Source organism: Brienomyrus brachyistius, chromosome 7, assembly GCF_023856365.1.
Source record: "Brienomyrus brachyistius isolate T26 chromosome 7, BBRACH_0.4, whole genome shotgun sequence".
NCBI lineage: Eukaryota > Metazoa > Chordata > Actinopteri > Osteoglossiformes > Mormyridae > Brienomyrus > Brienomyrus brachyistius.
In genome coordinates, this window is record NC_064539.1 from 19260899 (window position 1) to 19287276 (window position 26378).

General features: G+C 40.9%; 1 protein-coding gene across 8 annotated transcripts in view; it reads right to left on the reverse strand.

Moving 5' to 3' along the window:
- Positions 1-652: 652 nt before the first annotated feature.
- Positions 653-26378, reverse strand: part of LOC125746520 (probable E3 ubiquitin-protein ligase HERC1) — a 58135-nt gene continuing 32409 nt past the window's right edge. For 3 of the 8 annotated variants that reach the window (XM_049020575.1, XM_049020576.1, XM_049020574.1), the window contains exons 40-79: positions 26126-26339; positions 25061-25215; positions 24534-24644; positions 22517-22721; positions 22182-22309; positions 21603-21811; positions 20280-20548; positions 19936-19988; positions 19618-19806; positions 19330-19504; positions 18674-18923; positions 18291-18504; positions 17786-18048; positions 17167-17294; positions 16950-17071; positions 16602-16817; positions 16280-16407; positions 15982-16181; positions 15259-15373; positions 14990-15121; positions 12661-12762; positions 11847-12020; positions 11423-11707; positions 10985-11050; positions 10294-10419; positions 9566-9704; positions 9287-9468; positions 8968-9123; positions 8621-8743; positions 8423-8525; positions 8175-8344; positions 7518-7656; positions 6447-6616; positions 6180-6349; positions 5684-5849; positions 4514-4590; positions 4094-4346; positions 3787-3939; positions 3228-3533; positions 653-2192 (exon numbers count right to left, since the gene is read on the reverse strand). In XM_049020575.1, coding sequence (XP_048876532.1) covers positions 2007-2192; positions 3228-3533; positions 3787-3939; positions 4094-4346; positions 4514-4590; positions 5684-5849; positions 6180-6349; positions 6447-6616; positions 7518-7656; positions 8175-8344; positions 8423-8525; positions 8621-8743; positions 8968-9123; positions 9287-9468; positions 9566-9704; positions 10294-10419; positions 10985-11050; positions 11423-11707; positions 11847-12020; positions 12661-12762; positions 14990-15121; positions 15259-15373; positions 15982-16181; positions 16280-16407; positions 16602-16817; positions 16950-17071; positions 17167-17294; positions 17786-18048; positions 18291-18504; positions 18674-18923; positions 19330-19504; positions 19618-19806; positions 19936-19988; positions 20280-20548; positions 21603-21811; positions 22182-22309; positions 22517-22721; positions 24534-24644; positions 25061-25215; positions 26126-26339 — 6722 coding nt within the window. In that variant the 3' untranslated portion in view covers positions 653-2006. Of the gene's footprint in view, positions 2193-3227; positions 3534-3786; positions 3940-4093; positions 4347-4513; positions 4591-5683; positions 5850-6179; positions 6350-6446; positions 6617-7517; positions 7657-8174; positions 8345-8422; positions 8526-8620; positions 8744-8967; positions 9124-9286; positions 9469-9565; positions 9705-10293; positions 10420-10984; positions 11051-11422; positions 11708-11846; positions 12021-12660; positions 12763-14989; positions 15122-15258; positions 15374-15981; positions 16182-16279; positions 16408-16601; positions 16818-16949; positions 17072-17166; positions 17295-17785; positions 18049-18290; positions 18505-18673; positions 18924-19329; positions 19505-19617; positions 19807-19935; positions 19989-20279; positions 20549-21602; positions 21812-22181; positions 22310-22516; positions 22722-24533; positions 24645-25060; positions 25216-25631; positions 25670-26125; positions 26340-26378 lie in introns of all 8 variants that reach the window. The other 5 variants (XM_049020577.1, XM_049020580.1, XM_049020579.1 and 2 more) reach the window with 5 other exon arrangements.

The following is a 26378-nucleotide window of genomic DNA, read 5'->3' on the forward strand; positions in this document are numbered from 1 at the left end:
ACTAAATCAAGTGCTTCATTATTTGTTTCTTTAGAAAGCATTTACACAAGCAAACCATTCCTTCCCGCTGTAACCCAAGCGTCACTATGCATAATAATGAAGATGATTCTGAAATAAATTGTTACATTTTTAGAATTGATCTAAATATATGAAACAAACAATAGAGAAACAATGTTCATATTGAACTAAATTATAACCCTATTATGCTACTGTTTGAGAAGATGTAGACGAGTAAATCTGAGGTAATGTAAATGCATGTTCCTACTTTGCTGTTAATGGCAATTTCAGAACTGGGGGCTGAAAAAAAGGGCAGAACCCCCCCCCCCCCCATTCTTAATGATGCTTGTTTGCCATGATGACAGGGGACTCCCACTGCCAAGAATCATTAGTCACTTTCGAACACTGACTTCAAAAGCTTTTAGTCCCATGAAAGCTCAGTGTCCTTGTGTGGCTGGTTAGTCATTTATTTGTTAATCAATCTTCTACTCAGCTATTAAGTTTTCTGGTCACGGAAGGCTACCAAATTTGAATTGTTACATCGTGCATCCATACAGATGTGGTAAGCAACAGTAAAACCTAGTGTAAGTTAATATTATTTATGAGGATACAACCGTTGAATATGTTATAAATCAACCAATCAACAACAAAAAACTGTTTGTTGAAACATTCACTTTAATGCTTATATAATGTTGCCCTTCACATTGTTAATGTGCATATAAGTTTTTCTCCCAAATGGATTTTATAATCACTTGTCAATAAAGTATACAAGTATGAAGTGACAACATTACAAGTATATTGTTTTTCAATACAACTACTGGATTGATTATTCCCAACACAATTTAACAGCTTACAGGGCACAAGCTCCTCGGCCAGCTCCTGCACATCCTCAGCAATCTTGGAACAAGAAAAAAAATGTACAAAACACACTAAAGATTACTTCTGAAAAACAATCTATATGTTTTATCCAACTGCTATACTGTACAGTAGATCACTGTAGAACATTATTGCTGCCTTTGAACAGAAGCTGGCCTGTTGGCTTTTCTAGGATGTCGTGCTTCCACAAAACATTAGCTTTTCATGGACAGACAACAAGCAGACACAACTGCAGGATACAAGTAAATCATAGAAATTCAATAACCACAGCTTATAGCTTTGCCCATGTTAAAATGCCTCAGCACCCCTTTAATTATCTTAAAAAGGGTAAAAAAGCACAATATGTTAAATACACTACACTCTGTTCACAGCTGCAGCAAATTATAATATGAATTTAAGACTCAGTAATACCATTTTTGGCAAATAAAAAATAGCTTTGAGTATTTATGTGCAGGGCATTTAAAGATATACATTCAAAGATACAGCATATTCTGGACAAATGTCCTCAGTGAAAATGCTTACTTGCAAAAACATGTTCAATATATGTACAGGCGGCGGATATTCTCATCTTCTTTAGCACCTTCTATTGTACCACAAGAAGCAAACACATTACAGACGACGCACTGAAAGTGTCAGGAGATACCCTGAAAGAATGATAAAGCTGCCTGGAACTAGTGTCACACATCCCACTAGTACCTTCATTTATTTAATGTGTGAGCCAAAGTCAGGAATACTAGTATTTTTGCATTTGTGCAATCTTGCTTTTTAATTTAATTGCACAAGGTTGCCAAGTAAGGCATTTATTTCTCTAATATCCCACCATATGAAATGACACACCACATTCCATTAACATAGTATAATTAGACCTCTACAACTCCATGCAGACACTCTGTAAATAAAGAATTTGTTTTACTTTCTCTGGCTCGGTCAGAAGCCAATACTGGATAAAAGACCAGATTTAATTCCACAACAGTGTACTTTTTAATGCACTGTCACCTGCTCCACTCATTCCTTTCTAGACAGAGCTATATTGCACCATAGAAAAATCATAATCATAATAATAATAAAAAAAAAACAATACAGTGATATCACTTGTATTTTCAAGTAATTAACCATGTTTAGCTACTTCCTCCTCAGTACTCTGTGTCAGATCCTTCAGCTGCGTCTGTGTTGCGTGATAACATATAGTTATCCATGTCAATGGAGGGGCAGTTATGGATGGAATAACGTAGGCGCTCGGCTAGCATTGCCTGGCTGGTATATGGTGGCAACCGCAACTGGAAGAAGCAGGTCTGAGCTGTGGGGAGGCCATTTACAGGCTGCAGAAGAAAAAAAATTAAGTGAATTATTTTTTAGAATGAATCTATGTTTCAAGAAGATTTTATTAACGTAAGAATTGTTGAAAATAAATCTATTTCAAAAGTTAATGACACCAAAAGTTACAGTAGTGGCTTGGTTGATGAGGTTAAATATATCCACTGCGTATAACCACTGGCCAGTTTGCTAGATACCGCCTGCTTATTGACACAAACCGACAGGTATTACAGATGAATAAACTGACCATTCAGTGCTAATCTCTAAACTGGGTGTAGGGCTGCATGATATATCATTTCAGCACGGTGATCACAATGTCGTAAAAAGTCACATGGCAGGACATGTGATGTCAGGTAAGGTAAATTAAATCAAATGCTACAACTTTTAAATGTCATGCTACAACTTTTTTTGCTGCACTTCTCATTTTCCATGACTAATCTACAAGAGAAGTCTGTCTGATATAATTTAATGCGATTTAAGGGTTTTTGGGAAACACAGAGTTTGGTGTTAGTGAGTGACATGCAGGCTCTACCCATACAGCAAACCACCAATCACAATGAGACCTGGGCGATGTGTGATATTAATATTGAGATTGCATGTTATACACCTGCAATACTCGTATCACAAGGACCAAGACAGTCAGCTGGGTTGAGATCAGGCTGAATCGTACCTTCATACCGTCCACACATTATACCGCGGTACATGGGATTTTCAAAAACATCTTTTTTTTTTCTTGACTCTTTGAGCCAATCATAATCATTTCCATCATAGCTATTTAAATCACTCATAAATAGGTCTATGATAAATTAATTTATTTTGAACTCTTTTTCGCTTTATAAATATCGCAATATTTATCGCAAAACATCTGATTGAGATATCGGAAATTTTCCTATATCATGCAGCGCTGATTGGGTATTAAATTTATTATTTAATAAATTATTTGCACAGGCAAATATGATTGGATATATAAAGAATAATGCTTCGGCAATTCAAAAGAGGAAGCAGTAAAAAGAAACTATTTATATTTAACGTAGTCTTACCCTGTCCACTTTGATGATCTGAAATTTCTGGGTGATGTCGGCGGGATTAGAGGGTAACCTAGAACGTCCAGAGACAAAGCGCAGGAAAAGCACCCTCTCCTCATTGGTGAATTCCTCCAGGCTCTGCCACAACCACCCAATAAGCTGGTGGCTGTCCGTGATGTCACGGTAACGGACAACCTTCTTTAGCATCTCCACGGAGACCTCTGGCAGACCACAGACAAGCTGCTCCAGCTGCTTAGCAGTGAGGAGGGACAGGAGGGGGACTGGGATAATGGAGGACATCCCCTCTCGTACTGCCATCACCTGGGCACAAAACATCATGTTGAGGACAGCTGTTATAAGTTAAACTTGAATTAAAGGAATTTGCTGTCATTAGGGTGATTATCATCCGGTGCGATCAGGTTACAATTCCTTATCAAGGGCAATTGCTACTATTAAAACAATCTTCATCAAGGGATAGGTATTCCTGATGACTACTATGCCCTTTCTAAAATACTACAGAATGAGCTTCCCAACCCTCAAAGTGAACTACAAACAAATGTGAACTCTGATTCACCTGCTGGTCCATTTCATGCAATCTGTAGCGAAGGGCATGTTCCACATAATCATTTCTGTTAGCGAAAGTCAATGGGATGTTATTCCCTCCCGGCACCACTGGCACCAGCTTTCCATCGGCACTATGTACTGTGAAGGAGTCCAGAGGGATCATCTGCGGAAAGACACGGAAAATTTACTTGCATGATCATTTCGTATTCCCCAGTGTACTCGCTAAAGCTGTTATATGGCTCTTGTTAAGCCAGGATAATAAATCTTTCGCACGTTCTGTGGCCATGCGCACGTCTATGCCACCCGGAATGCCTCACCACTGAAAAGTTCTCCTCTGTGATTCCACTATTGTCCAGATGAAGGATACCCTGCAACGAGCGGTAGGTGAGGAGGTCCACCTCCTCCAAGTCCTGACCGCTCAGAGGAATGGAACACAGCTGTTTCCACACCCAGGGTGCCAGGTGAAGGTCCAACGGCTTCTTGGTGCGAATCGCCACTGCCATCAGGATGCCCAGAAATCGAAACTGGACCATGTGATCCTCGGAGACAGCGGCTGGGTTTAGCAGAAACCTGACACAGCAAATCGTATTCCCCATTAAAGCACAGATCTGACCATATCTTCCTTAGTTTTTTTTACCATCTCTTACCTCAGTTCCCAGCTCATCACAAGCATCTAATTTCAAGCATCATTTATTTTACACTCCCTGCCAAACAGTGCTTATGAAAGGCACAGGCACCTGTCTGTGTTGCTGCCCATATCTGCAGATGTGTTAGGAGTGTGAATGAGAAGATCCACAACCCCAGACTGCAACTCCTGAAAATGGAAAGCATAATAATAGATACAGTGCAAGAACTGCAGAGGAACAGGACTCTTAGTCATTTAACTCATTAAAAGGTTTCACAGACGCTTTCATTCTGGGTTACAGTTAGATGCACTGCTTTTTGGTAGGAAAACCTGGAAGATATTCACTTTATTATCAAGTCATTTAAAAATAAAAAATAGCTTTTCTTAGCAGAATTTGTATGAAAATGACCCATTTTTGAGTCTGTATCTGCAGTAGATGGGCTTCATATCTCAAAACGGCATAGCATACATATTTGCAGACGGTCCCTTGGTGGCCACTGGCTGACACAGCCCATGCTATATCTAAGCCATTTTGTTACCTCAATACAGTGCCAGACAAGACTCCCTTTTTACTGTATCTGCAAAACCTCCAAATGGCTTGACGAGATGTGCACTCAGAGAAGCCATTCTGCACACCACCGTCACACTGCGCTGTTATTTGTGCACCAGTGACCTTCCTGTTAGTTTTAATGAGTCTGACCTCCCTCATTCACAAGGAGTTTTTGGCAACAGAACCTGCATTGGCTGGATGTGTCTGTTTAATGCAGACTTCTCTGTTAAACTCTGTGTCCCAGCAGGGCGGCCGTTTCCGAGATGCTGGATCCATTTCGACTCGCACCGACAATCACACCACAATAAAAATCGCTTAGATAATACATCTTAGCTGTTCTAAATGCTTGCACAAACAGTGACTGAACCCACTGACCCTATCGGTGTTGCAGGTATTCAGTTGCATCCACATTATTTGCTGTTTAGGGAGGCAGTCTTGTTTGTGTTAATTAGCAGGTCTGCCTAATAAGCTCTACAGAGTACATACTGTAACAGTAATATTATTTAGCTTCATATAGAACCAACATATTTGTGTAGTGATATTGACCATGTACTACATTAGCCACAATATCATATGCAGTGTTTGTATACAAAACATGATTCAAATACAAGTAAATTTAACCAATTTTTGCTAACAACAGTAACTAAATGGCACATTTAGGACATAGTCTGCCATTTCTGTGCCAACAAATGCTACAGAATTCCAGATTTCAAGAAGAATACAGAAACCAACCTGGCACATTTCTGTAATGGTGTCATCAAATACCCCACCTGCATCATCTGCCCCTTCCCCAATTAGCTTCACCTTCCAAGCACGGGATGGCAGCCTAAGCTCCAACGGGTTCAGGCTTACCACCTGCCTGGCAATTTGCACAAAGATTGGCTTGCTGGAGCGCCCCCTGCAGGCATGAAGCAGAAAAAAACTAATTATCATTTTAACGCAAATAAATGAAGCTCGTAGCTATATGATACACATCATAAAATATGCCCAAAAGACTATAATTCATTCTAGAAAGTTTGGAGGACATTTCGAAAAATAAATTTGTTCAACTAGACAATAATTTGTGAGAAGCTCATAGATAGTTTAATGCCAATAATCAGGTTATTTTAAAGATACAATTGAAAATATTACAACAATAATAATAAAAATCTTGTCAATACCATACATACTGTGTGGCTGCCACACTCACGTAACAAATACTGACCAAAAAAAAAACAGTAAACCTTACCTAGCAGATATTCTCTTGACGGTTATTTGAGGTCCGTAGGTCTTGCCCTGTGTCATGGTCCTTCCGATGGACCTGACCAAGGGCAGCGTGTTCACTTTGGGGGACAGCAGGCCCCGGAGCTGCCCCTGCACAATGGAGGAGGTCCCCAAACTGTAGCGTGAAGCAGGCACCTACGGGGGTGAGGACGTCACAATGATCAATAGTCAATAATGAAAGAATCCCATAAGCCACGACGCAGACTGAGCTGCCACAGGGACGGCGCACTACCTGGCTTCTGGGGTTGAGGTTTAAAAGTCGCCACGACTTGTACATCAGGTCAGAGAAATGGTAGAGGACCCTGAGGCGAGCACCGAGCACGTCAGGGCTGCAGTCCTTAAGGGCATTGTACTGGGGGGGGATCGACTTAGGCAGGCCCAGCTGGACGGTGAGTAAAGCACCTGAGTAAAACCATTTTAAATCGATTAAAGAAACAATATCACAGACCAATAAAATTAATTCTACTTCGTGTTTTGCATTTTAACTCAATAAGAAAAGAAGTGAGAATTCCTCTGAGGTAATACACTTTAATTCACTGCGATTACACATAGATATTAAATAAATAAAATCTAGGGCCAGCAAATTAACAAAACAGGGACAGAAATGATAACGCAATTAACCTTACAGTCAGATAATTTTCTCCTATAATGACTATTACTACAGGATAACTAACCCATGCTACGTCATTTAATGTAACCTTGTTTCACTGTTTCGTACCAACTAAGAATATTTCACTGTATACGCCGAATGCCACACAAAATAATAATAAGTAAACAGAAGCCATCTCAAGGAAGCTTAGTATGGTACAATATAATACATTTTATGTTTGAAGGCTACAACAAATAATTGTAATCCCTCAGCCAGCCATTTCTGTTTCTCTGAGATTGCATTTAACTGTTTACTTGATTCTGAAATATCTCCAACTAAAACGCCCATTCGTCCCTTTCCCTACGTGAAGTGTAAAGCTATTTGGACTTCCTGTCCGATCCTTAATCCTATAAACAAGCACATGCACAAGTCTTAAAGGTCCCTTGTATTTTACTCCTCAAAATTGTGTTCTACAAGCTTAGAGATCTTTTGTCAAACTCAGTGTTAAATTGGCAGACAGCAAGTCTTCACATCCATATTATTTTAGTTTGATTTGTTTCTCAAATCCAGATTTTTTGCTAATGATGACCCCATTAACGTACGAGCAATATTGTGTTTTGCAGATACTGATTCGCTGTATGAAATAAAACCTAAATGTATTACTGTGCTTCCTGTATCTACGTTTGGCCTGTTTGTTCTGAGCTGTGCAGGCACCTGGGGTTTTGGAAGTGGGAGATGGTGTGGTCCAGGCTGCACTGTGGCACCGGCCTGCCGAGATCTGCCGGATGTTCTTGCCTTGCAGAGCTGTGACGAGCATGGGCTCCTTCACTGGGTTTGAGTGGCCCAGACCAAGCTGAAACAAGAGATTGCAGAAAATAGACCTTATTTGCTTAACTTTGGTTAAGTAACTTGTACTGCACCAGTGATACGTCATCTGCAACTGCATATTTATAATGGGTTTTCTTACAATCTCTCAGCACCTCTGAAAATAGGTTTTTGAAGAGTGTATATTTAAAGTTGATTTAAACGAAAAACAGAAGAAAGACATTCTAAATGGCCTCAGATTAGTGGTGCAGTGTTTGTGTTTATAGCACTTTGGGATAAATGTTATTTCGATAGGAGAAATATTTTGAAAAGTCAAGGCATGTCAGACTAACTCAAAAGTTGCTAGGAGGCTTCAGACTCCAGAGGGTTAAATTACCACGGCATTAAATTCATGGATGGAATAATTGTAGCTTGTATACTGATAGTCACCTATTTGCATAAAAACGACAGTATACTTAGGAAACAAAATAGATTGTGTTCTATTGAAGTTCTGAAGTCAAACAAAATTCAGGTCAACAGCACAGGTGGGATCCTTTACTCCCCCACCTGTCCTTCACAGTTGCAGCCCCAGGCATAGACATCTCCAGTGGAGGAAAGAGCCAGGACATGCTCCGAGCCAACAGCAATGTCTTCCACAAATACTCCCTCCAGAGCCGGAACAACCTGAGGACGATTGTGGTTCTTCAGCAGTGAGTGCGGGAGACCTATAAGTCTTTCTGAGAGGGAAAGAACTCCGTGACTGGCTCAATCTTGGAAGAAACGTACAAAGACACATTACAGCCATTTTCTACTACCTTGTCCAAAGGTATATACACATCCATCCATCGCCAGGGCAACAGAAAACTGGGTTCCACAAGCTACTTTCTTCATGCCTTTGTTGCAAATGTGGTCGATTTTCTGTAAAATACATACAGATTTAAAGGTGCACAAGTGATTTTAATTCATTGCTTTCGCTTATCATGGACATTTTAAATGATTTGTAAGTAGGATACCTGAGGATAGCACTTCATAGTGCAAGGTCCAGTGCCAAGTTTTCCATAATCTCCATCTCCAAAGGCCCAGATGGTCATGCCATCTGAGGACAGCACCAAAGTGTGGTTGACACCACAGGAAACCTAGGTAGAATGTAATCATATTTATTTTTCTGAACCACAAATCCTGTTGTGAGTTCTGACAGAGTGCTGTTTGTAAACGTAATTATTCTGGAATTAGGGAAACAGAGTTTTTCCCCAAAGATTATGCTTGCAGAGGTTTTCAAATTTAAAAAAGTACATGTGGTGAGTGCACAAATAACTATTTACCCGTCTAAAAGAGGCCCCTCTGAGGCTGAAATACTTACCTGCCCTACGCTGCAAGTTTCTAGCGCCATCACCCTCTCTGGCAACATTTTGTTTGATGTTGACCTTTGACCCAAGCGCCCATAATCTCCACTCCCAAATGTAAAAAGCTTCCCATCTGCTGTGACTACAGCTGAATGCTTGAATCCACAAGCAAGCTGGAAATACACAAAAACAGATACACGGTTTACCTAAAAAATGTAATATTTTCATGCATTTGACCTGGAATTAATCTAATTGCCCACTATTAATGTAGCGAATTAATCAATCATTTAACCCATAAATTGGCAGCGTGTACCTCGATGAGTCAAATCAGCATACCTGCACTACTTCCTCTCCTTGGAGTGCTTCGATTTGCTTGGGCCTTCTCTGCCGCTCAGTGTTTCCATGCCCGAGCTTGCCGTAGTCCCCATCTCCCCAGCTGAAGACCTCCCCTGTCTCGGTAAGGGCTAGGGAATGACCATCCGACCCGCAGGAAGTGGCCAGCTGGGTCACCACATATCCTGTGAGCACCCAGGGATTACAGAAGGACATGTTACCTATGCAAGCAAATAGGCCTATGCAATCATAGGTTGATTTCTGTGCTAGGCTTGGTCATACCTTGTAAGGCAGAGATGATAGTAGGGGTATACAGATCATCTGAATTTCCTTGACCCAGTCGTCCATAACTACCTTCTCCAACAGCCATGACTGTCCCATTTGCTTGGACAAGAAAAGTGCAATTTTGCCCACAGACAACCTAAACAAGGCACGACAAACATGTCACACTTGCAGCTAGCGTCACTACATGCAGTCTGTACAAATAAAACATGCAACATATATTACCAATTCAATTCGTAGGAAATTCGTATTAAAATACAAATGACAGCTTGTTAGAAACATTGAGAAATCCCACAGAGTCAGGAACTCTGTTCTTCCAACATCCCCATGTAGCTTTATGGAAAAGTTATTATAAAACTCTCATATTTATATTGTTTTACCATCTGTATTATAACAATGCTTCAACTGAGATTCTACATCAATTATCATTTAACCCATATCCAGCCCTAACCTTAACCATAAGCACTCGAACAAAATACAAAACTTTTGTCATTTTTAGGTTTTTTGATTGCACTTACAGGTTTATATTTATATATTGAAGATTTATATTGTGCTAACATAAAAAATGTCTCCACAAGCTAAAAAGTAAGGAGGTCTTACTCAATTTTGATTGCGGGCTTCAAATCGGTTGCAGCTAGCTAAAGATTATGTATTTTAGTTTTTTTGATGGTCTGCACTGAAATGGTGGGTACTTGTGAGTGTGTTTGTGTGTAAGGCACGGTCTTCACCTGTTGTGTCTGAGACAGGGACGGGGCGAGGGTGGGCACAGTCAGGTTGGTCCCTGCGTCAGCCAGCTGTCCGTGCCGCCCACTACCCCAGAGGAACACCTCGCTCTTCCCCCCCTGTTGCCAGTCCTGAAATAAAGACGCCATTTCAGTTTTCAGAGTCAGGAATATAAATATTTAAATGTTGTGGATCCGTCTTTCAATGACCTGAACACCAAATGAAATTCAAATGATTAATCCGCATAAGAAAGTGTTTCCCAACCCGGTTTCTGTGACCCACAGACAGCCCACATTTATGCTCCCTCTTAGCTCCTGGCCAGACAGACCACATTTTTGCTCCCTCCAGTAAAAACGTGGACTGTCTGTTGGTGTTCAAAAACCAGTCTGAGAAAAACTGCCATAAGAAAAAAAAAAATGAAGATGCACAATGTCATTATATTACTGCTTACCAGTTTTACATAAGAAAAGGTTTGATATGAAAAATTTCATATTTAGGTTTTTTTTTTATTAAATAGCAAATCAGAGCATGGACACAGTGGAAATGTGCATTCGTGCAGAAGTCCCGCCAGATATTTAAGCATTAAATATGTACTGTTAGTTTGTTTTATTGTCCATAGCCAAATCTCCTTTGCGGTGCATTAACAGAATGAATAAACAAACAAGGTCTGGCTAAGCCTACAGATATATTTATTACCTCAGGCCTGGACGTCGCCCATGACATGAGCTGTTCATCCATCATGAAGCTCCACTTACTGTTATCCTGGAAAATAAATGTGCCAAAGGCACTGCTTTGTGGTTACTGAAGTTCACACGATGTTGGAGAAAGTTCCGAGGATTCATTAGTCTTTGTTTTCACCAAAATGATACATATCAGGATTCAGAATATACAGTCACATACAGCAGGGACTGGTGGCTCCATTATTTTGGAGCTGCAGGGTGTCCTGATATTGACTCTACCTTGCATTATTGAAGCAATTACTGACGATATGTAGACGCATCACTTGGGGTAAATTAGTGAGAACCGTGTCTCATTAACATCTTCCAAGTCATCTTCCAAGTTCATCATAAGTGCAGTTTCTAAAAGTGGATTTGCCAACCTCTGCTCTGAAATGACCTGTCTGCGTTGCCTTACCAGAGGACTGGGGATCTCGGTCATTCCGCTCTGCTGAAAGCCGGGAACGCCGAACGACTCTGGGAACATGGTTCCCTTGGCTAAGGCTTCGGCGCTCTTGACAGTGGTAGCAAAGGTCGCCAGCCAGCTCCACTCGGGTGGGCAGGACCCTGATTCAGCACCGGTATGGTGGGGGGGTGTGGGGGGCCGACAGAGAAACTGGTCCAGGGACAAGCCGACTGCAAGCGAGGCCAAGCTCTGCAGGAAGGCACTGTGGACCAGCTGGTCACCACCAGTCACATGACTCTGCAAGCAGACGATGTTATTGCAAAACGAATGACAAAAAAAAACATTGGGCACGCTTACATTTTGTTAAAATAGCAATTTCAACTGCAACTGGCTTTTATTTTTGACTACAGAACGGTGCGTCTACAGTTAGATATACCTTCTCGTAGTTATACTGCTCTTGCAGGAGTGAAGGTAGCCTCTCTAAAAAGACAGCCATGCAGGGTGCCCGGTTTAATCCTGTAATTCCCTGACTTCTGAGCACCACACGGCAGGTGGCCAGGACGTGGTTTTGAGAAATCCAGTCCGGACAGCAGCGGATCAGCAGCACGTCCTGGGGAACAAGGCATAAAAAATGTATTGCTGTTAACTAAAACCCAGTAAAACGGGCCAAAAAAAAACTACTTAATGGAAAAAGATTTATACTATGAAAGCTTATTTGTATCAGATCTAGTAGATGAATACTTTTTCAGATTTTCCAAAAAAAATCCACAGAACAAGTAACACAAGTAACAGAATTTTATTATACTTATATCATATGTCGTTATACTGTATTTGCACAAGTATCATACTGTATTCATACCGTATTTGCACAATCTTACTCTGCACTTTGCTTCCGCATCAGAAAGCTGCCCTTTACTTAAAATGCTTCTCAGTCCATTTGCACTCTTCTTTCACACTATGTGTAAAATCCAATCATTTGTATATCTGCGGATTCTGAACTTCGCCATCTCGTTTTTCCATATACTTGCATATGGAAAGATGACAATAACGTTCACCTTGACCAACAGAAGTTACTACGCAAATAGCCAGTACATGCTGTGGATAAGGTACACAGCACTGACATTTCGAAATTATAATTCATTCCTACATTCACACACACACACACACACACATGATATACATATACACATGCATAAATATATATGTACATTATACACATACACAGACCTATTCACCAACTCATTACCTACCTTAGACCTCCCCGAGCAAGCAGCGACTCCCACATTCGCTATCCAGGCGGTAGAGACCACCGAACCCAAGCCTGTCACCACTGTCTGCAGTACTGACCCATCCTAACACAGAGGGTAAATCTCAGATACAGTTCACATAATACAAGGCTGCTGCCTGTAAGCAGCCTAAAACTGGGGATAAGTCAACATTGTCGAATATGCGAATATTGAAGGTGGAGCACAAAATCAAAACGAAAACAAAAAAACAACAATAAATGAGCTATTTTAAAAATTACTTAGCGACAATATAATCCATTGCGCTCTATCCATTCTCTAATAAGTCTGTGGTTTATTCGTTCAGGGCCCAATCGTAATCATTTTCATCCTCGCCCACTCCCAGTGTAACTCATTTGTGAGAGACGTTAACAAAAATGAGTAAACTGGACAAGCTAACAAGAACTGATCCCCAGAAAACATTCCGCTTTCGCTGAATGGAAATATTTCAGGATCAGGATATTTCAGATTCAAACGCTATTTATTTGCATTTATTTATTTGCGTTTATTTGCACAACTTGTGGCAACAAGTATAAGCGAATCTAATTCTGCTAATTTTTTATGCACATTTAGGTTCTCATAGTTAGCGTTAAATATTCTCAAAATTCATGTTCTGTGAAATTCGTTTTTTAGTAAAATTTTAAATACGGGATTTTTTAGCAAACTGTTAGACTTTTTAGTGAGTTAACTAGCGTGTAAACTATTAACCTGCCTTTCCCAATAAAGGCAGACTCTACTGCTAAATAATAATGTCTATTTGGCCTTAGCTCATTTTGGGTAAATATTCAACTGTTCAATGTTTTTGTTTTAAAAATAACAGAACATTTCTAATTTCAAATGTCATAATGTGACTTTTTCATATTTTGTTTATCCCTCGTTTCAAGGCTACTGTTATAGTTTCAAGCTGTCCTTTTAAAGGAATGCGTAAAGTCTTATTTTTTATGGAAATAAATTCATGGAGTAGCCTTTAAACAAGAGAACTGTTGCTAGAATAAATAAAGAAATCGTCATTCGCCATAACTGCTCAACACACAGTCCATTAAATGTGCACTTGAGTTATTTTTTCAGTTTAATTTGTTTTCAGTTTCAATTTAATTTATTCAAGCTACTTTTTAATTGTTTTACGTTATTCTTTTGCGCCAATGAGTAATACCTCATTTTGTATGGAAGGAAACAAATATTTGGGTCCATATTCCATACATGTTTCTGTGTGTGTGTGTGTGTGTGTGGCGAGGGTGGCTCGGGGCGAGGTTAATTGAATAATATTCGGAAAATGACTGGCGAAATTCCTCTAGTAATTCTGCCTGAAATGCGCCTCCCTGCAGAGAACCTTAGTCTTCCCATCCACACACCTTAAAAGCAGAATCTGTGACACTATTATTTTTCCACAAGACTTAATACCAATGAGATGATTTCTGTCTATATATGACTGAAGTAATGCAAGAAGACAATGAAGTGCCTCTTCAGTCATACTGAGCGATTTCTGAGTGCTGCAGAATGACGTCAGCTGCCCAGTCAGCTTGAACCTAATAATTACCATTACTATTAAAGGTAATTAAGGTTGCGATAATATTTTAATTATTTTTCTTTTCATCTGGCCCCCGTGTGCTGCGCTGTGAAACAGCTGTCCTTTGCTGCCTTTCTTCGCCACAATTTTCTCGTACCAGTACATTCAGAATTAATCTCCCAGATTTTTCTCAGATGGTTTTCTTGAAGCAAAGCTGGACTAACACTACTTGACTTGTAAACAATGTTCTTGAAGCATGAGAGCAATGGGGAAAAAATAGGAAGTGACCTATTTTTAGCAAAACACACACGTCTGTACACCTCTGCTGTTGAACTATCTATGAGGACTGCTGTAGTATCACCTCGCATCGATGTTTTTGAAAATTACTTTGCCAGTGCTCCACAAATAATACCTTCAGATAACATTAACAATAACAACAATAATAATTATTCTTATTCATAACCCTCCTTGTTATTATTATTATCATCATCATCATTATTATTATTATAGAATGATAATAATCATTGACCATTTCAAATGGCAGGAAAAGCACATGGCATGGCTATGATTCCCTGCTACCACACAGAATGTAATTTTATTGTCATTTGATATAATGGGTGCATGCCTGTATTAAAAAAATCCATTATCATATTAAATGTAACATCAACAGATTTATTTACGTCACTTAGAACCGTCATCTTAGGAAATATTTTGTTTGAAATGAAACAGAAGCCTTAGTCATATAACATGCCGCAAGGTGGCCCCTAGATTGGGAGGGGTAACACTCACCTGCAGTGACCAGATGTTCAGAAGCCCCCCAATCCCTCCAGACAAGAGTGCCATCCCAGTGGGGCAAAAAGACAGCGTCTTTACCGCGGTGACGTGACCATTCAGTCTGAACACACACTTTGCGTGCCCACGCTTAACAGGAAAGACAAACCACAGATGCACATATCAAGCTGTGACACACGTCAAGATGATAATTTCGTAGTTAAATCCAAATTTCCACAACAATCTGTAAATTTAAAAATAAAATATTTAACTTTAATAGAAATTACCTTCATATCACTCATCTTTTCTTGGCTGGAAGTGCTGCTCAAGACATTGGGACTGCATACAATGGTGCCCCCTTGTGGCACAATCCACACACACACCACTCCATTTTGGCACCCTCTTTTAGGAGAGAAATAAAGAAATAAAGAATACATAGCATTTGCTTATCCTGTAATCCAGCAGTACCATTATAAACAATTTGATTTAAATATTTATACATATTGATTTCAATATATTTTACATATTTTATTTACATTCATTTATATGATTTATATAGTAAAACTGTTAATGTCAGCCTCAGCATCAGAAGAAAAGTATGTTGATTTACAAGGAAATATTACCAAGGTCAAAATGCATCTGTCAATTTCAATGCACTAATTTGGAAATTCATACTGTTTACAAATTTTGTATATTTAGCATATAAAATATTTAAACTGCAATCAACCTATATTTAAAAAACTATAAAATTTTTTAGAAATACCTTAAATTTTAGATACCATCCTCTCATTTTATCGCAACTCCACTTAAAAAATGTAAAGAAACAAAATGTACATTTGGCTGCAGGTGCTCAATGTCGAACATCATACAACAGGGGAGGGATGACAGACTGTTCAGCAGGGGAAAAATGCCTCGGTAACTAGCACTTTATAACCTGTATGTGTTGCTGGCCTTCACAAAGGTGCGAGAGAGGCGAACCGGCCCCTTGCAGCCCGACACACTGTACTCACACAGCCATCATAAGATGAGGCTCTGAGCCTGTTCCGGGAAGAGGACACCACTCCGTCACATTGACAAGGCTGGTGTGGAAGAGCGAATAGAGGGCGAGCCAAGAGCTCCCAGCGCGGCCCCAGACTTTCACCACGTCCGAGCGCCCCGTTGACAGGAGCAAGTGGCCTGTAGGGTCCCACTTCAGGCCACTCACGCTTTCCTGAAGGAGAAAATCATCACGGCAGGGGATGCTGAGAAACAGCACCCATGACAACAAACGTCTAGAAATAAAGTAGTAAAAGCATTTTTTTTTCTTACAGGAAAGGCAGATAAAATGAGAGGTTGTTTTGTGTCACTGGGCTCCACGGTACCCAACAGGATCTTTCCATCCGAATACCCTACAGCAAAAGGCTTGTCCAAACTGTGCCAAGCAATGCATTGAGGTGCTAAATGGAGAAAAAACGAGCGAAAGAAGTAACATTACACATTAAGCATTTGGGAATGTGGAAATAGGATACTACGAACAAAAGTTACTTCCGACTAGAAACAAAAGTTACATCTAAATCTACTGTTTTATAAGAACCAGTAAATTTAAGAGCATGAAATGTTCTAATGAATAAATGAGAACAGTAGAGCTCACCTTCTTTTCTCTGACAACAGATCAGCTCTGTACTTTTGACTTGCAAATCCTCAGTGACCTCCAGCCAGCAGAGGGTGCCATCGAGCCTGCCCACCAGCAGGCTTTCTGAAGCACTGGGCTGGCTGGCCACACGCTGAATGGAGTAAGGAGTGAACGTTTGCACCCAGGACAGGGCTGTGACCCAGGATGGCTGCATTGCGACATTAGCCTGGGAGCCTGAACCACAAAAAATTACATTTAACAAATTTATCAGACAAAATTGCAGTAGCTAAAATACCATTTTTCACTGTCATATTCACCTAGAATTTAAAACCACTAATTACATAATGGAACATACAGGTTACTCACCATTTACTGCCCAAACGTTGACCAATCTATTCTGGAAAGTAGCAAGAAAGGTTCCTCTTGCACTCCAGCCAACTGGAGATACACAATGAACATTTCCTGTGCTCTCTGAGTTTTTGCTGTCGCTGCAGAGAATAACAAGAATCACAATTAATCTGATTAAAAACAATCCAACAACAATGCAGTGTGGCGGCACACGAACTGGCCCTGTGCTGCTCACGTTTCCCTGCTGGTATGAGCACTGTGGAATTCTGCTGCTGTCTGTGAGACATCCCAGATTCGGACTGTCCCGTCCTGAGCTCCAGTCACCAGCAGCCCTTGCTCATTGCTCCAGCTGCAGCTCGTCACCTGAGACAGAGTTCAGGAGTTTTACCGTGAGCAAGGTCAACCCAAACCTTTCCGGGGCATGAAGCAAAATCTGATTAACCAAGATGCCTATCGTCAGCTTCCTTCACATTCTGACAGGATGATCAGATGGGGCGTCCCCTGGTGGCCACTGGGCGATAAGCAGTAGTGATGTCCATATGAAGCTTCATGAACCATTTCCTGTATTTTTTGACCCCCCAAGATGTCGCTATTGGTTTGCTTTGGGGCATGCATTGAGCCCTTTTTTGAATAGAGAGAGCACCATCTGGTGGTATCAAAAAACACAGCAAATGGTTCATGAAGCTTAATTTTGCCATCACTACAAAGCTTAGTTCTCTGATTCCTTGGGCAGGCTCTGACTGAGACTTAAACCATTTGTAGCTAAAAATATCTTTGAATTACACGTAAAATCAGAGTAATACATGCCGCTGGCATCTAGCCAGTTATTACGAACACATTAGCTGTGGCTTTACCCTGCTCTGGTGTCCCTCTAGTTTCTTCACTGGACACTTGCGCAGGTCTCCTGTCATGTCACTGTAGGTTTGCGGCCGCACAGGGCTGTCGCTCTCGGAGGCCGCGAGGGCCTGCACCAGCTGCTGGGCAGCCCACTGCCGGTGCCAATTAGTCAATCGGCCTGACAGGCAGCAAGCGGCAAGGGCATTTGCCAGCTCCAAGGGTCCTACTCTTGGCACAGTTGGAGAGGGTTGAGGGCCCATAGCCAATGAACTTTCATTGTCTGAAACAATCAATAATATTGGTAAAAATGTATTTATAGTAGCTAATATTTTGTATCCTACTACCTACCCTCTACTGTATAATCGGTGATGGATGATGGATGGATGAATAATAGGATGCAATTTTTGCATATAAACTACCATCGAGTTCTTCATCAAACACTTACATTAAAAAGGCTCATCATGTTCATAAGAGTGTTGTAATAATACCTCTATGAAATTTATATTTAAAAATTGTACATACCCTTTGACTCGGCCTCGACTCTCTCCGACCTGTACCGATAACGGACGCCCTTCTCTGACAACAAGGACACCAGACTTTGGGTAACCAGAAACGTAGGAGACATGGGCTCCTTGCAGTCCTGTTGGGCTGTCTTCGCCGCGGAGTTGGGACATCTTCTCTGCTGAGGGTCACTAATCGCCCCAACATTCACACCAGTGGCGGCTGCCATCAGATCCTGAAAATGAATCACAGAATAGCTATTTACCAGTATATTCCTCCAAATTATCATTTCACCCAATTCAATCTCTAGAGCATATTTACTAGGAAAATGAATCAAAAACAAGTTAGTACCTGTGGCCTTAAATGTGTGTTTAGAATGACAGAGAAAGGAATATGGCACCTACCTGGGTACAGATGTCCACCAGCTGGCGGTAGGCTACAGGGCTACTGGAGACGAGGCAACCAATGGCGGAGCTGAGGAAGGTGAGGAAACCGAAGCCCGTTCGCTCCGCTGTCAAGCTAGTGTCCGAGCCCAGCTGGCCCATGACGGTGTGGACCCGCCCTGCAGCCGCCAAGCACATCAACCGCACCAGGATACGAATGTCTGCTAAGCCCAAGGCTTCCAGTCCACACGACTGGCTGCAGCTAGAGGTACTGGGAGAAAAATGACGATTAGAAGGCATCCAATCAGAAAGCAGCTCCATTTGGTATCGCTATAAAACCTTTTAAGCAAAGATACCATCTTAAATAATGTGTGACACACATATACTGGCATAAATATAGTGTCATCTATACCCCATAACCAAAAATTATCTAAATACATTACTTTTATATTATAAGTATCCTCACAATATTTTCCTAAAGCGGTCTGCATTTTCATAATGGACCAAGTATATGAGAAAGTGCCTTGTGCTAAGTACAGCTGACAGATTCTCACAGTAGCTTAAGGCAGCTAAACAAAGCGATCTTCCTGTAGCTACAAGTATACTATATTATCTGCACGTAACTATACATAGAATACGGAAAACCGCAGGGTCCAGTTAAGTCTGGCCAGTATCACCTTGAGGACGTCTGAGAAAGGGCGTTCATCACCATGCTGTAGGCCAGCGAAATCTGTGCCGTCATAGTGACCCGTCTCAGGGCCTGCAATCGGTCCTGAGGCTCCCGGAGGGAAGCAGCCTGTTCTCCCAAACTGGGGCTAACAGCCGAACTTTTCAGTTCAAAAACAGGGCCTCCTGCCGAAGAAAAGTGGCGTGTACTTGATTCCCGTCATTTTCACTGTGACGCAGACGCTTGCGTTTCACAGCGGCGCAGTATTGCCGGCGACGCGGCCGCAGGAATCGATTACCTTTACAGAAAGCTGCCTTGCCGTGGCTGACGGCACTGGTGACTAGCGCCCCCAGAGGGTCATTCTCTATGAAGGGGATGGGGTCTGGGGTCAGCTTTTTCTCACTCAGACCCAGAGGTCGCAGTAAAACCCCAAAGTCCTCCAGACCCGTCAGCTTGTCCGTCTCACACTCTTCGCGCTCCCAGTCGTCTACACATAACAAACCAATAAACCAATACATAAAGACATTTACGCACATAAATACAAAATTAACCAAATGTTTATAATGACTGAATGAAATACCAATGGGTAGTAACGAGGAATTCAGCTCAAACCTACCATCAGAAATGCTGTCTAATCTTCCAATCAAACCAGAAGCCACACTTTTAATTCTGAAAAATAGTGGAATTCCAATGAAAAACATACATCTATCTATAAAATTACGTAAATTTATGAAATCAGATTTGTACCAATATTATCAAGCAAAACTTCTCACCGAAGCGAAACATGTCATCTCAAAAGCAAAATTTATAACTTGCGGACAAATTTATAACTTGCAAACACATTATTGGCTCTTTTGCTTGCGCTGCCTGAGTTTTTGTTTATAGATCTGACACAAAATTCTCGCATGGGCGGGCTTTTTCAGGGACACGTCCCCATTGGCTAATAAGTTTTTGACTTACCTGTCTGACTTGGAGCCCAGCTCACCCAGATTGGCAGCCAGGTACTTTTCACGGCACGAGCTGCAGAGCAGGTAGTAGGGGCTGCCGGAGCCGCACTCTCCACCGAACCAGCCGTCCACGTAGGCCCCGTTGCTACGGTAACCACGCCGGCCGGCGCTCTGGCCGCAGCCGGGATGCTGCCGCTTCATGTGGTTGTTGAACTGCAGGGTGAGGGTGCTGCACAGCTCACATTCCACCATCTCATGAGGCTCCGGGTGCTCCGCCCCACTCTGACGGGAGACCACGCCCTTTAATTGTTAATTAGTCATTCATTTAAATAAGCAGGAGACACAGAGACGACAAAACACCACATAGCATGCATTAGACGACTGCACTCAAAACTTGAAATATCACATACTTTTCATTGTTGCTAGGCGGAATACCGGTTTTCATTTCCCGTACAGTATAAATTTTTTTTCATAAAAATTGCCATTGATCGCTGCGCAGAGTGTAATGAGAGGGGAACCCTTGTTAGCTAAGTGTACCTTCTTACTAACAGTTATATCTTTATGACGCAGCCATTCTCCATATACAACTGTTCAAGTTATACTGTACAGTATATATAGCTCCTGCTTTAGCCTGTGCCTGAAAATTATATTACACATAATTCAACTTAAGTCTGTAATTAAATGCATATCATGAAAGCAAAATCCCTAGTATTATCGATTTATCACATAATGATTGTTAAAATTATGCTGGTTAAGCAACCATGTTATTACCAAGCTAAATATACAGTAATATTTCATAAAACATGCCGCTATATAGCTAAATGTACATCATTAATCTAATAAAACATGTCAGCAAAACAATTCTTTTGAGCTAAGTACACAGTTTTAATTAATAAATCAATCAAATAATGAATATTAAAATCTAGAATATTTAATAAAAAAAACACCTTTTTAAAAGCATTCAGAAACATATTTTACTGAAGTAAATGCTTGCTGCTTCGGTAAAAAAAAATATACTGTGATATACCGTGAACCTGTCTTGAAAAATACCATGATACAGTACAAATTTTCAGTCATAGCAGCCAGCAGTACTTTTTTACAAAAATGAAAATGTCTTTAAAGGAAAAATACAACAGAAAGCATCTACACTAAAATGCACTGGAGTTTTGTATTCATAATCATCTGCTAAATAAAAGAAGCTCAAACAAAAAAAAGCTTAGAAGTTCCAAGAGTACACAACATAAACATAAACATTCTAAACATCACCCACGCATACAATTTACACGACAAACACAGAAAGACACAGAGATACATAAGAAAGAAAGAGAGGCAGCACCTCTACCATCCAAAGTGTATCCCTCTCCGAGCCGATGAACTCGGGGGTCAGCAGATCTTCATAGGGCTCCTCTTGGTAGGTGTCATCCATGTACCCCAGCTCAGACTCCTCTTCTGCTGCAAAGGGGTGCGTCTCTGCCCGCTCTGTCCAGTCCAAAGCCCCAGGGTCCTGCCTGTACAGTGGGGGGATTGGACTGGGCGAGGGTGAGTCTGAAAGACAAATATACATATTTAACAGGACCAAAATTATAACCATACTGCCCATTTCATCCATCCCTCCATCCAACTCACACATCCATCCATCCATCCATCCATACAGACACATCCACCTATCTATCTACCCATCCATCCATCCATCCATCCAGCCAGCCAGCTCAGCATGAAGGTTTTGGGCAAATTCTTTATTACATCACACTAAGAAAGAATGTCTAACACACACAGTGTATAATTCACCACACAGCCCTCTACTGGAAAAGTGGCTGGAAGGCATATGGACACGTATAACTCATTTTAAAACCACAGTGAATGAAAACCACAGAGAACTCTATCAGATCAATGCCCCTCATGGAAAGTGCCTCACCAGCTCTTCTGAAGGACGTCCTCTGTCCTAGACAGGAGCGATGGCGGCGGGCAGGGGGGGGCCTGTTCCTGGTCAGATGCACATCCAGGAAGTGTTCCCTTTCCACCAAGTCTAGGCCAGCTAAGAGGCTGAAAAAAAACACATTCCTCATTCTGGAGATACCCTCCTTCTCAAATCCATGACTTACATCTTACAGGTGCAAAAACTAGATCACCTTGGAAATGCATATATATATATACATATACATATACATATACATATATATAAATATATATATATATATATATATATTTTATTTTTTTATTTTTTTCTTACTGACGTCCTGATATGCATACCTTTCATTAGGCTCACTCGTCTCTGGTAAGGGCACGGTGACTGGTGATTCCGGGCACTGCACAGTCTGGGGCCCTTCGGGGGACTGGCTGTTGGTACCGGCACTCGGGGGGGGCTCCTCCGTCTGCGGCTCCGCACTCAGCGGGTGCTCCAGCATCCAACTGGCCAGCATTTCAATGGTGTGGGAGTCCACCTCCCCAGTCACACCTGAGGAAGACGACCCCTGAGGTCAGAGATCCTGACAGCCCTGCAGAAGGTGCGAAAACCTCTGCAGCCGCTGAGAATCTGTGTCAAAGGTACGTTTGTAAAATACAGAGAAAGTCTGTAAAGCATCAATAGTTATTATTTGCACTGATTTATTTCCAAAATTAATACTTAGAACCCCAACTATCACACAGTTATCACACAGTCCTTTGCCTGGCGTTGAAATCCATAAGTGAGTGAATTGCTGGGCTGTAGGTTTGGCTGAACATTTCCACAGAAGCAATCTGAACGCATCAGTACCATAGTAAGCAACAGAGGACCAGAGAAGATTATGTTAATTTACAATTATCGAAATTGTTAACAAATGACACCAAGGAAAAATAAATAATAAACATTAAAATGTTTTGTTTTTATAACCTTTTAAAATAAAGGAATAACAGATAAAATGCTTAATTTATATGAAGATGTTCACAAATTAATACAGAATACCAGGTTTCTTGTCTTTTATGTATAGCTGGTTTGCGATTCTTTACATCAGTCCTTGACTGACTACATAGCAGTGACATATGTCATGAGGCAATGGGAGGGCTCCGCAGGACACACATACAGCTATGCATCGTGGGTAATTTATAAGTGACAAATGGCGTAAACCACGTTTTTGGGCTGTGGGAGGGAACTGGTAGGCGCGTGCGCACATGTAGGTCATACCTATTCTTATGGGGCCCGCTCATTCACTTCTATGGGAAAAATGTTAACGCTAACTATGACAACCTTAACCCCCACCTTGCCCTAACCATAATCATAAGTAACAAAGCAAAATGCAAGAGTTTTGCATTTTTTTCATAGCAGTCACTGATTTTTATAAAATAGAGTTTTCCGTTATTGGGACCAGGAAACCGGTCCCCATAAGGGAAAAAATGGATATTTATCATGTTATGGGGACATTTTGTCCCCATAAGGATAGGTATACCCGCTCACACACACGCACACACACACAGACATACGGACACACACACAGACATACGGACACACTCGCGCACACACGCATACGCACACACACATACGCACACACGGACACACACGTGCACATACACACATACACACACACACGCATGCACAGAAAAGCCATAGAGCAAACATATCGCACCTATTCAAGCAATCAGTGAATTTGTGCTACTGTACTGTTCAGTTTTTGCACTGCATTATAAAAACCCATAGCAATGTTCAACATACTTGATAGATGAATGCAGTTCGGTTCTATTTAAATATTGTTCATATTAAATGTGAAACTTTCTAATATCTCATTTATGCACCAAAACAAAATAATACAGGTTCACTTGAAAAAGATTAAATTAGCTTAATGATCTTGTACTAGTCTTCCTGGTATGATTCCCAATGGCTTTTTGTATTTAAAAGTTTACCATTGAAATGTTGCTGTTTATACTAACGACTGTAATATATATGCTATCCATGGTATCCATCAACTTACATCCAGGTTTCGTCCCAGAAGAGGACGTGTCTCAATAATTATATAGGAGCGGTGAAATATACAGTATAATATAAGATATAACATCACATGCATTTAACGAAATCACTACAGCAGCAGCACAAACGGTTTGTTTTGGTTCTTGTCGCATGCTGCACATGTGCTAAAATACGTCCACTATGTCTGCTTCAGATGTCCCTCCATAACTTTTTTAAGGCTCTTACTGAACGCAAGCATGACCAGATGTTACTCGATAGGACACGAGTCAATGGATGACAGTATCTTACTAGTACTATTACTACAACTGAGATGATCTAACATTGAAGTACCTGCTGTTTCCATGGCTGTGTAGATATGCCTCATAGAGAAGCCCATTTCTAGTAACCGTACCGGGGCAAACATTTGAGGACACTCTGGAATTTTAGGGAGAAAACAACATTCTGAATATAAAAAACAAAAATGTATTAGCAGTAATATTTCCTCATATATGTTTCTCATAACAGAACTGCTCCTAGCAGTAAATAACATCTCGCTTTACATGAACATTTCAAGTAATGGCAGTTGAGAAATAATGAAAAAAGATTTTGTTTTGGATTTTTGAGGAATGCAGTTGTTAAAATGACATGTAAATATTGACAAATAAGCTTGACTCATGCATCGAACAGCACAGCATAACTACCTACAGTAAGGCCTGTCCAAACATTAAGCTTTTAACAAACGTTTCACAAAGCACAGCAGATAGCCATGGTATACCATGCAACAGAAGACATTACCAGTGAGATATAATCCATATTCTCCATGAGCTAATCTTTCGGAAGACTGACTGTCCTACTTTATCATTGGCTAAATGCCTTACCTGCTCGATTCCTGGTGCTTGATGGCTCCAGGAAGATAGGCTGAGGCTCTGTAAAACCCTCACAAGAAAGAGAGCTTGCCACATTAAAGCCTGGATGCAACACTGGGTTATTCATCAGGCCAGTCAAGGTGGGGAATCGCGCAAAGACCATCTGCCTAGAAAAAGCCAAGACAATAGAGGGCTAGGTTCACCTTCCAAGACAGCAGAAACACCCCAATAGTCCAGTCTTCTGGAACCTTTTCAGTGACTGGACAGGACTTTCAACTGCAGTCTATTGTTTGGGATGGGATTTTCATAAAAACTGGGTAAAAATTTCCAACCATTATCATACCAGAATCTTGCAGATTTGAGACTATTCCCAACTAGTCACATTGACCTGTATGAAAAGACCGAGGTTTAATCACACTCTAGGCTCATTATTAGAATATTGCTAAGCCAAAACAAAATATATATATATATAAAGAATAATTTAGACTTGTGTGTATATCTGCTTTTCATAGAAAGTAGGAATAGCTGTGGTTAGTCAGGCAGTGCTGCAGAAGGTTCCAGTCAGTGTGCTATACACACTCACCTGTCTTTCTTTCAGAAGAGCTGCTGACTGACAATGATCTGGAGCAAAAATTTCCCATACAATCATTAAAAAGCTGTGTTGCATTTGCGCTGGTACGCATGTCTGCTGGTTTTTTTTTTGTTAAAAAAAAAAAAAATCGGCTACATCTGTAAAATGCTTGTGTTTATAGAACACCATAGGTTTTAACTTAATTTTAACTTAATTTCAGAAAATCTTTATGGACGGACTTATTGGACGCAGTGTCAAAGACCAAATCATGTGTTCAAAGCATAGTCTTTGACGTTGTAGGATTACCAGCATGAATATAACAGACGTGTAAGGAACAAAGGCTTCTAGTAAATGCCTTTGCATCTGTTAATACATAAATACAAATCTAAAAGGATTTGCCATTCCCAGTATCCAGTATAAGGAAAAACATACATCGTGCACACATAATGTTCTTCACGCTCATATAAACAGATCCTTCTCTCATTGTTTATGCAGATAAAACTCACTGTAAGAGATTGATTGGGAGAAATGGGTTGAAGTTGTCCAGACCATCAGCTTGCAGTGCAGAGAGCAAAGAGGCAGCCAAGTCGTTACTGGAAGACGATGCAGTGGCTCCGTTTGACGGGCAAAATATGGTGGTGCCTTCCGAGCCATTACTGTACAAAGACATGGTGCTCGAAGACTTGGACACGGGCTGAGAGACAGGATGATGTGCAGACTCTGGGTGCGAAATGAGAATGTTTAGTATAAACTCCTTAG